This window comes from Drosophila navojoa, chromosome 2 (assembly GCF_054131105.1).
Source record: "Drosophila navojoa isolate 15081-1374.11 chromosome 2, UAZ_NAV_1.0, whole genome shotgun sequence".
Classification (NCBI taxonomy): domain Eukaryota; kingdom Metazoa; phylum Arthropoda; class Insecta; order Diptera; family Drosophilidae; genus Drosophila; species Drosophila navojoa.
The window spans coordinates 30,872,454-30,885,492 of NC_142890.1; the positions used below are offsets into that span (position 1 = coordinate 30,872,454).

General features: G+C 44.8%; 1 protein-coding gene across 4 annotated transcripts in view; it reads left to right on the plus strand.

Moving 5' to 3' along the window:
- tinc (transmembrane protein tincar) overlaps nt 1-12,211 on the plus strand; it is a 75,421-nt gene extending 63,210 nt beyond the window's left edge. For 2 of the 4 annotated variants that reach the window (XM_089265574.1, XM_089265575.1), the window contains exons 7-10: nt 3,583-5,541; nt 6,392-6,821; nt 7,769-8,519; nt 9,392-12,211. In XM_089265574.1, the coding sequence (XP_089121700.1) occupies nt 3,583-5,541; nt 6,392-6,821; nt 7,769-8,519; nt 9,392-10,216 (3,965 nt within the window). In that variant the 3' untranslated portion in view covers nt 10,217-12,211. The other 2 variants (XM_089265576.1, XM_089265577.1) reach the window with 2 other exon arrangements.
- The last annotated feature ends 828 nt before the right edge of the window (nt 12,212-13,039 follow it).

The following is a 13,039-nucleotide window of genomic DNA, read 5'->3' on the forward strand; positions in this document are numbered from 1 at the left end:
CAGCTGTGGATGAAGCTGGGTCCGGATGTTGGTCAAGTTAAGTGCAATGCCTTGTCGCAGCGGCTGCTTTCGCCATTTTACCGCTTGGCCGCCTTTCGCTGCAATTTGTCAACTGCGCTGACATTCTTAAAGATGCTCTAAGCTTCTCTGGATTGCAGTTGGGCCGAGAGCTGTCAGCCGCAGATCGGGCTTTGTAAGTTGGGCATTATAATTTCCAGCAAGGAATTAACAAACGGAAACTTCGCCACCTGATTGACGGGCTCCCACTAAAGTGTTTGCAGTAAAGAGCTATCTGAGTGAGTGTGAGGGATCTGCATTTCTACAAGTCCCTCTTAACTTTTGCATTAGCATTAAATTGCGCCAAAGCACCGCCGGGGCAATTAGGCAGCGCAGCGCGAAATCATAAAATGAAAATACTTTTTCAAAAGTTCCCGCAAGTCGCATAAAAAGTGGACCGCACAGATATCAAATGAGGAGCTCACAGCAGAGGAGCGGGCGGAAGGGGGCTGCTATCATCGTTTATGATTCGCTGGCGAAAATTTCTGACTTAATTTAATTAAAGTATTACGACATTCTGAATGCTTTGAGTGAGCGTACAAAATGAAAGAAATATATAAAAAGCTTGTAGTAAAAAAGACAAAAATAAAAGAAATGAGCTCTCATAAATATAATATATATTTAATCAAACTTGAAAAATTAAAGGACAAAATCTAGTATCCGCAGCGTTGCACATTGAGAACCAACAAAGACCCAAGGCGAGAACCAATCAATGGCTATCAATATTTGAATATTCATCATTTATTTATTTACCCAAATTAATTATTAAAAAATTTATTTGCTCGTTTTTGCCCAAGTGAAACTGTTAGTTTGGTTTGATTTTTGCGCCTCTATTTTTAATAAAACAGCCAAAAATTTGATGCATAATTTAAAATACATTTGTATTTAAATTTCTTGATTAGAACGCGCGGCGTCTGGTGCCAACCGCATTGGTTTTTTAAATATTTAATTAAAAGCTGTATATATGGATCAGCTCCGGTAAAGGTTTTATGGATCAAATCACTTATGCGCCGTGTTGCGCTCATAAATAATTAATGCCGACGTTACGACAAACTAAATGAAAACTGTGATGGAAGAGCGGATGCTAAATACGAGAGCCCTCCACTGCGCCATATTGAGCGCATGAAAATCTGCTAAACTGGCGTACTCGACTTGAGCAGGGGAAAACTGTTGAAGGCTCGCCTGCACGCCGGGCTGGACGTGCACCGGAAGTGGTCCAAGATGTTGTGGCCAGCGCTGGCCAAGGCACGAATCTTATCGTTATTCATGCTAAAGACTTAACGAGCGCGAGCCGGGACTGCCAAGCCAGGGCAGTGGGTGTGTAGGTGTGGGCGTGGCAGGCGGCAGGCGGCAGGCGGCAGCAGAACTCTAGCATTCTGTGAGGCTTATCGGCATCGCAACTATTACCCGCAGCAGGGAAGCTGGACAGTGGGCGTTGCTTGTCTTGGAGTTGCGCGTTTTCATTACTTTGCCGTCTCTCGTCTCTTCGGTCCTCCTTCGTGCGGTGTCCTTCGTACTCTTCGTGTTGCTGGTGTTATTGTCATTGCCATAATCGAGGCGAGGCAGAGCGTCGAGAGGAGGGCATTGCCGGCGGGTTAATCTGTAGATTTTCGGTGTTGTCGGTTTTACGAGCCACTTGCCGTTTGCCAACGACGACATATTATTATGGCAGCCATTGTGTAATCCCGCACAATCCCTGCCTTCCCTGCCTAACCATAGCCATAGTCCCATCAGTCTAACGGTCACCCCATCACCCAGCCCATTGTCTTTAATATTTGTTCGGCAATTTTCGGTCTTTTATTTCCGAGCAGGCTCTGTTTGCTGTCGACTCGACCGCCCGCCGAGGGTCCTCGCTGTCAGTGCTTTGTGCTCTTAAAGCAACTTGTCCAATAAATAATTTTATGAAAGTGTTAAATTGGCAAATTTCGTGTCGGTATTCAAGTTATTAACTGGGCCACAGTATCCGTCCTACCCGCCCCCTTTAAAAGCGTTACCAGATCCATTAAATAAGCAAATTAGCTAAGCATTATTAGTCGAATGTTGGCCTAAGTAAACAGTTGCTTGGATTTCAGCTATAACAGCTAAATTTTCATTTTTTTTATTATTTATGAAATACCTTATAATTCCATTAATTGACTGGCTGATTAAAAAAAGAGACTTCGAGTGACTTAAGCAGTCAACTCAACAAATTAAATCAATCCATTAATCAAACCATTTTAAATAATGGGCTGAATTTGTACATACAATTTTTTTTACAAAGTTCAAAGCTATATGCAGGCTGTTTACCTAAATTATTTAAAGATTATTTCCCCTGAATATGCAATCTTTGTTTTTATGGCCATCACATTTAATTAATTCTTGATTCATTTTTATATTCGTTCAGCTTATATTCATATTCATTAGCACACATTCCGCTAGGCCAGAAACCAATTTCCTATGCTGCGCTAACGGGAGCCAAAAAGCAACAGAGAGAAACACTTTGAGCAGGACCGTAATAAACATGAGCATTGAGTTCCACTAAAAGCAAAGGTTGAGCCTCCTACTAAGGTAGCTGCTGTCGACACTCGTTAAATGGCACATAAACCCCTGACATATGCTGTAAATGTGCACTTAATTAGCCCAACGGGGCTTCAATATTATCCAGTGCTAAGCATTCGTATTCGCATTTACCAGCCCCCAAATGTAGGCAACACTTTTTGTGGCATCCAAAATGGCGTCGTAAAGCTCATGGAATTGACTAGGCGTAGCTTAAGCGTATGTTATATTCTTATGTATACATGCATTTCAGAAGCTGACTAGCAGGTACCCTGGGATTTATTTCATTTCCATCATATTATCATATTATTATTATTAAGCCCAAGTCAATATTTATATCTGGCTTTCTATATATTTATAAAATCAGATATGATTAGTAATTTGACCAGTTTCATTAGCTAAACGAACAATATTCGCCACCTTTGCACAATTGGTCAGCTTGATTGCACGTAGATAATTTAGCAACAGCCTAACTGAGGAGGTGGGGTTTGGGTTCATTGGGCGGGCATGACTATGTACTTGATTTGAATATCCAATGCCACACAGCATATTGGGCTTCAGTGCTTATACTCAACCAGCTTCCGTTGCCAGCTGTGTGCAGGGTATGGAAGATAATCTTTTACTAACGCCCCATTTAATTAACGATTGCTGAGTGGAAATTGAAACAGCTTGTGGTGTTTGCCTGTTTGGTTCAATGTGCTCAAATGCTCATTACCTGCTTTCATATTTATTTAAAGCAGGCGCATGTGAGTTCGATTGAATGTCTATGTGTGTGAGCGTGTGTTGGTGGCAGAGTGATTGTGTATGGCACAGAGAGGCGCTCTGCAACTAATCCCCGGAACATGCGCTGCTTTGTTATGGCATAGTTCAAAGCGAATTTGTGTTTCCTTGTGTTGCCAGCAAATCAGGCATGGGATGAAGTAGTTCGCTCTAATTAAACGCATCCAATTCACCTGCTTCCTTTGGCTCTCCCGCTCTTTCCAATTGCAGAACAAGTTTGGGCAACCGAATTGGACTTTGTTGTTATCAATAGACGCAATTTGATGGCCATGTCGGTGGTGGGACCGACGCCGCCCTATCAAAAGCAGCAGCAGCAGGAGTCGCAGCCGCAGCCGCAGCCGCAGCCGCAGCCACAGCGGCCGTCAAACGTAACTGCGAACACTTTGGAGCACGACGAGGAGGACTACTACAACGACACGATGTTCACGGCAGTGCGTGGCGGCATCGGAGGCATCGGGGGCATCAATAATAATTTGTTCGAGCTGACACGTGATAAGGATGGACGTAATGGCAGAAAGGCGGCCAAGACGACGGCAACAACAAACAAGACAACAATGCGAGGCGGCGGAGCTGCGGGCAAGACAAGATACTTTGAAGTGCCCGATTTAATTAATCGAAATATTGATGAGGGCAATGAGCGACTGTTGGATACTGACGAAGATGATGATGGTGGTGATGATGATGATGCCGATACTGAGGTTGATGCAAATGCTGATGATGATGATGATGATGATGATGATGATGATGGTGATGATGATGACATGGAAGTAGGCAGAGATGGGGGCACTATCATTATGCCAGACTTCGGATCCAGCAGTGAGAAACATGCAGAAGCCGATAATTGGCAAAAGCTGGGCACCCTGGATAAGGCGCGCAGCAAGACTACAACAGCAAGGACCAGCACTAGGGCAACAACCACAACAACAACGGTAGCTACTACAACCACAACAACGAAAGCAACGACAACCACAACAACAACAACACAGGCACCAACAACAACAGCAGCAACAGCCGCAACAGCAGCAACAGAAATTACAACCAGGCAACAGCAATTGCCACACCAGCAACATCAGCACAAGCACAGTCGCAAGCACCACAAACAGCACCACAAGCACCGACAACAACAACAACAGCAGCAGCAGCAGCCACGTCGCCATCATGTGACGTCGCATGAGCAGGCGCTGCAGGAAAGCTATATGAAGCAGCGAGAGGAGGAGCAGCAGCAGGAGGAGACTACGACGCGGGACAGCAGCATTCATCGTGTGCGCACCGAAGTGTTGCCAGATTTAATAATTCCCTCGACGCCGATTTCCACCAATTCCAAGATAATCGCCATCAAGCCCAAGACGCAGAAGCGACGCATTTCCAAGCGCGCCGCGGCCAAGTCGGGCGTCGAAATCGAGCCGGAATATATGCTGGGCGACAGTGTCATCAACTCTAGTGAGTTCATAGCCAAGTCGAGCGAGCAGCAGCAGCTGGACGACGACTTGGATCTGGATCTGGACGATGCGGACTTTCAGGCGCTGCCAACTGTTACGCCAGCTGCTGCTCCTGCTGGCAGCAGCAATAGCAACAACAACAACAACGAGTACGTCCGTCTTGACGGCTTTGCCGGCATGCTGCAGTTGTTCTTTGGCATCGATAAGCCCATCGACGTGGCCATCTTCGCCCAGCCACCGAGTGCGGAGTTTGTCAACCTTCTCTGCGCGCTGCTCGTGTGGTCGGTGCGTTATCCGGCCGTCTTCTGGAACACGTCCAAATCGTTTGCCTGCGTCTTCAGCCTGCAGATGATTGTCGCTGCCTTGGACGTCATTCTCGGCTACGTGGGCGTCTCCAATCTATACAAGCTGCAAATCTATGCGGAAGCCATGCCGGTGCATCAGCCAGGTCTCATTCTGAATGCCACCGTGAGCCTGGCTCTCTATCTGCTGGCCACAGCGCTCGTGCTGGCCTCTTCGATGGTCATGTACCTGTATGGACACGGCAGGCTAGCCACACGCATGCGAGACCGTTCCATCATCACGCTGAAGGCGAGCCAAACGTGGATCTACTTCGCCCACTGCGCATCCCTGTGCTTCGTCCTGGCCCTGGCCGTTGTCAAAGGCCCACTGCTAAATGACCTCAGCGCCACCTACAAGAACAATCTGCATTGTCCAACCTTCTTGGCAGGTGAGTTCTCTTACTGTGTAACGGAACATAATTTACCTGAAGTTGGGCTAAATATTTATATATATATATATACAATATATTGTATGTATCATAGAAGAATATGTATATAAAATGTGTAGAGTAATATAAAACTTTGCGTTTGGGTTTCGCGCCCTGCTTACTGCGCTCTCTATGCGGAACTTAACAGTTCTATTGATCAGCTGTAACCTAACACCCATTTTAATAGTCCAGTTTTAATAATGACACTTAAATGTGTCATGACCAAAACATAAGTCTTCATTATTAATTTATTATGTTATAGAATCCTTGCCATTGATATTTGGTAGCTTAACACAATGGATGACGAAGATGAGAGTTAGCGAGTCGATAATGGCAACACATCCACTAGAGTATTTAAAAGTTTAGGGAATAAACATGATATATATTTTATATATTTGAACACCCCGCTTAACAGTAAGAGCAACCCAACAACAATCAGATCAAGTCTATAATTAGTCTGTTGACGATTTGGGTCGAAATAGGGCAAGCGTATCCAAGCCCACATGAGGCTCACAAGCTCACCTAAGCCCTGCCATGACAACACCTTGAACTGTTGTCTATTTGGCCATGTCATAAGCCAATTAGCGGTTGTTGTTTTAGGGGATTTCGTATTAATCGGCAGTTTAGGGAGAACAAAGGGCGCGTATCGAATGACCAGAGGGCTCAATCGGGTCCCCTCTTAATGGGCACGTCTTGCGACCTAATCATTGTCTTTATAGTCCACTTTCTCTCTCTCTTTCTCTCTCTATCTTTATCTCACTCACTCATTTCATATCTCTCTCTCTCTCTCTCTCCCTCTCTCTGTGTGCAGCTTTGGTGGGAGTAATCCATTTGCTGCTGTGGATTGTCGTCTGGCTCTGTTTGACCATCAAGCGACGCTGGCACTTTAAGCTGCCCCCGCTGGATCACACGTATGGCGGTCTGCTGAACAAGGCCAGCGCGCAGCCCCTGCTCATGTCCAGCGGTCAACGCACGGGCAGCAATTCAAGCAGCGGCGGCAACTCGACGAGCACCACGGTCAATGGCATGGACTGTGCCACCTCCAAGCCGGACATGATGAGCACGGCCACGAGCACGGAACTGGGCGTGGGCATGAGCATGGGTCTGGTGGCCCAGGAGGACATCTACTGGCCGAAGCTGACGCCCAGCTCGCCGAAGCTGAAGGTCACCTTCAACGAAGTTACGAGTACGTCTGATGATGTCCTACTAATTGGTGACCAAGAACAAACTGATGGCAAGCGGTAAAAAATCGTTTTTAGTTACAAAAAACAACAAATTCAATAGAGCAAAAGTGAAGAAGGCAGCGCCCGTTGTCCGTTTTACTTACGAATCTGCAAACTGCATTCCACACACACTGTACTTAGTTTAGATTCATTTGGTTTTCTCTCACGCACCACCACCAACAAACATCACCCACCTAGCACAGTACAAAGTAAAAAAAAGATACAAAATTAATCAAAATCGTTTTTCTAGTCATCTAATCTAGTTTCTAATTGTGTTGTGTTTCGTTTTCTTTTGTCTACTTTGCACGTTCCATTCTAAACATTCCCAATTCATATTCCGCACACACACACATATGCACATTCATTAAAAAAACTTACCAATATTAAAATAAAAATGTTGCTGTGTATATGCCATCAATTTTATTGCGTTCAATTGTTTTTCCTTTCCTTTTCCCATTTCCATTTTAATTTGGGGTTTTTTTTTCTCAATTTTCATTAAATGTTTTTCCCATACAACCAACCACAAAGAGTGCATACTTGTGTATACATGTGTATAACTCTATTATATATCAATCTGAAAAAAATATAAGCAGCAGAAAGAAAGGAAACTATTTTTGTTCCGCTTGTCGCCTGTTTTATTGAAAATTATTCGCCGACATTTGTTTTTTATTTGTAATTTGAAAACTTGATTTTGTGCATTTCAATTTTTGTTGTTTGTTTGTAAATGTTGATGAACTAGACGTGAATTAGACGTGAATTACTAACTCTAGCCAATTTGTCTTGACTTTCAATCGAAATTAACATTTAACTCACATTTCGTGTCGTCGTGTTGTTGTTGTTGTTGCTAATTAAAAACAATTCCAACTAACCAATGTGCAACACAAGGTGGTCAACCCATGTGAACTGAATAATTTCGAATTCTAATTTAACTCTCTCTTTCACTCTCTCACTCTTACTTAATGCAGCCATACGAGCCGTGGAACCTCGCTATGTTTTGCCAGTTCTACGGGGGAAATTGACGACGGCGAGTACGCGACATTAAGGGCGGCCACCGCCGGCGCCGTTGTGGGCATCACCATGGGCAGCATAAAGAGTAATAGCATTGGCGTGAGCGTGGGCGTGGGCGTGGCAAAGGGCAGCGGCAGCGTCATAAGCGGCCTGCTGCACCTCAGCGAATACGATGAGCTGGCGCCTCCGTCATCCGTCAGCCAGCAGCAACGGCCACACGCCCACGACTATGCCAATCTGAGCGGGCTGGGCGGCGTCAGTGATGATAATATCTCCGAGGAGGGCAAGTTGTTGGCTTGCGTGCGCGACGACAGCATTACCTATGCATCCACGCGCGATCTGGAGCCGCCGCAGCCAGCAACAGTGCCAGCAGCAGCGGCATCACCCCCGCCGCCGCCCCCACCGTTGCCCGTGAAAGGTGCGCCAGTGCCACAGCCGCCCAGCGTGCAGCATCCACATCATCCCAGTTACGGACGCGCCCCACAGGCCATGCCCGAGATCATGCAAATTTCACCCGAGCACAAGTCACAGCCCCAGCCCCAGCAACAGCCACAGCAACAACAGCAGCAACAGCAGCAACAGCAACAGATGCATCAACAGCAACTACATCATCCTCTGCAGCAACATCCGCATCCACTGCAGCAGCAGCATCATCTAGTCAACCCTCTGGCCCCGGTCACCGTCGCTGTGCACACCCATGAGGCTCAAGTAAGTGGACAACGGGGCGTGCGTCGCCAGCCACACCCCCAAGGCCGAAAGGGTTGGCAGGAGGAGTTTTATGCTGAGCCATTTGACTAGTCGACTCTTGATGTTATTGCTGTTAGATATTGGATGGGCTAGTATATAAAAGACGACGTGTAATATTCCGACTTCTCTCTGACGCAGCCTGTCGCTCAAAAGATTCAGTGGCTAAAGAATATTAATTACATTTTAATTAAAATATATGCATATATAAAGGAGTTTATATAAGTATACAAGCTAGTTAAAGCAGTTGAGCTATGCGCACCTCAGATATGGTAGAGCTATGGCATATTACATATACAGTTCTGCATAGTTAGTGAAGAAATAGAGTACACGAAGGTTGGCAGCCGCATTAATATTTCGATTCGATTGATACGTAGTCGAGGCCACACGGCCCCAGGTCCAGAGGCGGCAGGAGCCAGTGGACTGTGGCTCGTGACACGCCTGCGGACGCCTGTGTGGCAAGGCATGAGATTTATGCGTGCCGTTATGAGACAGCATAAATCAGTGACAGGACAGGACAGTGCGGAGGCCACATGCACAGTCTGATAGATGGTCGGGCAGCCTCGCCCCGCCTCACCTTGCCCTGACCTTCCCTGCTCTGTCCTGCCGCCTGTTGGCCGGCTGTCTGCTGCTGCCAGACTGTGACAACATCCGATGGGGTAACAGGACATTCGCCTGATTTTATTTCATTTTCACTTGCAGGCGCCGCAGTGAAGCAGAGCAGTCGAGAGATTCCAGTTGTTCCTATCTATATATCCCGTAGTTTTCAATCATTTCCTATCTCCACACTTTGTGTTTCGCTCACGCTTTCTGTTTCCTTTCCTTGCCGCCACCAGATCGCCTCCAGCTCCACACCCCGCTGTCTGCGGCGCGCCGACTCCGGCGTGCCCAACGAGGCGCTCACACCCCGCAGCGACACCAACTCGATCAGCGAGAGCACCAACACCACCTCGCCTCCAGAGCGCGCTCCCTCCGAATCCTCCAGCGGCGTGCACTCGGGCGAGGAGCGTGAACTGGAAGTCATCATCCGGCCGCGAGTCAGCTGCAAGGCGCCGCCACGCCCACCTCAGCCGCCCATACAGGAGGAGCCGTACGGCCGCTGCACTAACATGCGCATGTCCAGCTTCAACGCCGACCCAGCCGCCAGCGTCATCAACAGCGCCACGTTACCTCTGCAGCGCAGCGCACCTGAGCAGAAATTCGACTACACGGCCCACTGCAGCACGATGCCCCTGCCGGCGGGCTGCCACAGCCAGCAGCTTGCCAACGGCAACGGCAGTGGCAACGGCAACAACAACGGCGGCTATGCCTCCACCTCGGCCATGACCAGTTCCATGGGCCCGCCCTCGCAGGTGTCCACCTTCAAGACGCCCAGCATGCACTATGCCAATGCCGCCGTCGCCCTCGGCTCCTCCGTGCCTCATACGACGCTGCCCAACGGGGTGCGCTACTCGAATCCACACTTCCTGCGCCGATTGCCGCACGTGAGCAAAGCGGCAGAGTCGCCGTATGGACACCTCGGCTACGGGGCAGCCCATCACGCCTTCAGTAAGCTGCCACACGAGACGCACCCGACCATCCACGAGGATCGAGACTCGGCCAACTACTCCATGGCCTCGGACCAGGACTGCGGACTCTACGTCACGGCGCAGCTGCACTAAGCACCTAATATATCGAACCCAGCTATAGTTCCCTAGAATCGGAATACCGCATACAAGCAAGCTTAAGCAGATATATAAATATATATACAAATGTACTTTAATCATAAGTGTATAGAAGCCTCAAATCTTAAATCTTCCACCAACACTCGACAACTTCAGCTGGCATCATCACGGCTTGCTCATTGTCAAGGAGCTCCCTTGCTGAGCTCTGACCGAACCCTGATGATGCCTTCTGATTAACTAGCAGAAGTAAACCTAAGTTTCCCTAGATATTCTATTATTTGCCTGAATAACAAACATCTACCGTGTAACTGACGCCTCACGCATAAGGTTACAAAGGACATCTATTCATATACTATATATTATATATATACATACATAGATATATACAACTCTATATTTATACACACTGCTCGGTATGCTCGTATACAATGTGTAAGATAATAAATAATATTTGTGTTTATCATATCATCTATGATAATATATATACTTAACTAGAACTTGGCTTAATGTCTAACTCTAAGCGAATCCACATGCGTACATATGACATATATCTATATATTTATATATATAACTCAACTATTATCAAGTAATCACTTTAAATACTTCTAGAATTTTTTTCCGCTAAGAAATCTTTAATCTGAATACTGCATACGAATTTACGCCGCAATTGCATGGTTTTATTAGCAAAAAAAAAAAAAAGGAAAGGCCAGAGAGATGGTAAAGTGGATAATATAAATGTATTTCTTTAAGATCAATTGCAGTCAAACCTTTCCGAAATCGCTTAAACCTTGATTTGACCGATCATCAAATTGTATCGTATCTCGAAAACCCTGGGTAATATCGATTGTCAATCAAATAATTTATGAAATCGTCGTAGTTTTGCAAAGGACAAGTGATGGACGTGAGCATTAGTCAAGCTTCAGCTAGTCGTCTAGCGATAATTACTAAAGCTTCAGCATTTTTGTACGGTCTCTCAAATATATACATATATACATGCATATATGCAAATGTATTCGTATCAGTTAAGATAAATGTAAATGGAATGTAACAAAGCGACAATATGATGATATCTAATGTATTATAAAAAGAACTAAGTGTATGAAATTAGCTAATACATATACCAGCGGAAACACGCACACATACGCAACATTAACTCACGGACTTCAAAGCACCTCCCATACATATCTCCCAAAAATAAAAACTCCAACCTTTTTAGGCGCTCTCTACATGGCTTTTAAATACAAGTAATGCATGCATTTGGATTCAAAAAAAAATACATATACATACATATATGATGAAAGCTATAACTAAAATGTAATTCCTACGTGGCACTCGCACCATCGGCACATCAATTGAGAAGTTAACCAAATTTATTTTTGTTATGAAGACTGATTAGCATTTTAATACCCTATAATGAGAAGCCCAACAAGCACATGCATTCAAATACACGTTAGATACCCCGCCCAGCTGTCATTCACTGAAACTCGATGCATTGTACGACTCTTGACTCTAGTCGTATATATAACTTACTTATTTAAATATCTGTTGAGATGGGGCGAACAGTCTATAACATTGGTTCCTTTAAGAAACGCACTAAAGCTAAGTATTAGCCACATATAAGTCACACTTTTGTAAAATAATTTCTATTCAATTTTAGGGTTAATGTAAGGATATATTCTAACAAGAATACCAAGTATGACCCTTGATATTGCATTATGTAATCGCATCATATTTTTGTAAGTCTAACTAACCAAGCGAGATAAAGAAAACAACTGTAAATGACAGTAGGAATAATGGCGCCAATGAACCCGATATGACATGATAGACACACGCATCGTATACATACATCTAACATAAATATTTATTGCTGCACAAAAATAAGCAAATGAATACTTAAATGTTTGAATTATTTATACATACCATATATGATTAAAGGTTTATCAATGGTAAATAAAAAAATACCACCGCTTTATGTGAAACCCCAAATAAAAACATGTGTTTAATACTTCGGTCAGGGGAATGCATATTATGTATGTATATGTGTACATATGAATTTTTACCGTACAGACAATTTTGTTATGTATATATCGAGATCTCAGAAGTTATAAAAGCCGTAAAGCTGAAGTTTGTTATGCATACTCGTGTATACCATACGCAGTATGAGTTTATCTTATTTTTTCGATAACTCATTCGATAACTTTTTTATCGAGAATGAACACTTTTAGACCTGGACCCCCCATTTTGTAATTTACAGATTTTGGTTAACACGCCCCCTTCGCTCCCAATTAAAAACAAAAAAAAGAACTATTTCACTAGAGACTTGAGCTTAGAATGAACCCACATTTTAATTTAATGATTACGTCCTGAAAGCTTCAATTAGATTATCCTTCTACAAATACAATTATTCAACAATAAAATTCTCATAATATTGGCCACACTACAGCGCAGCCCAAGCGTAGTCGCTGCCTACTGCGCAGTTAGCAGAGCGCGGGCGTATGCGTGCGTATGAATGCTTGTGTATGTGTGTGCGCATAAAAGAATTGCAGATTGGAGGGTTCAGGGTATCTCCTAGTCGAGCAGTCTCGACTAGAGCCTTCTTACTTGTTTTACTTCACTTTTCATATTCATACCCTGTCCTTGACCGTCTTGGAGTGATTTTACCAACCATTTGACGATCGTTTTGATTCTAGTGTGATATGATGGAGCTTTGGTACATCTGAACTGAAATGGAAAACCAGGATATAATGGTTTTGTAAAAAGTATGTAACAGGCAGAAAGAACCATCGTAGACCCCATGAAATATATGTACATATTCTTGAT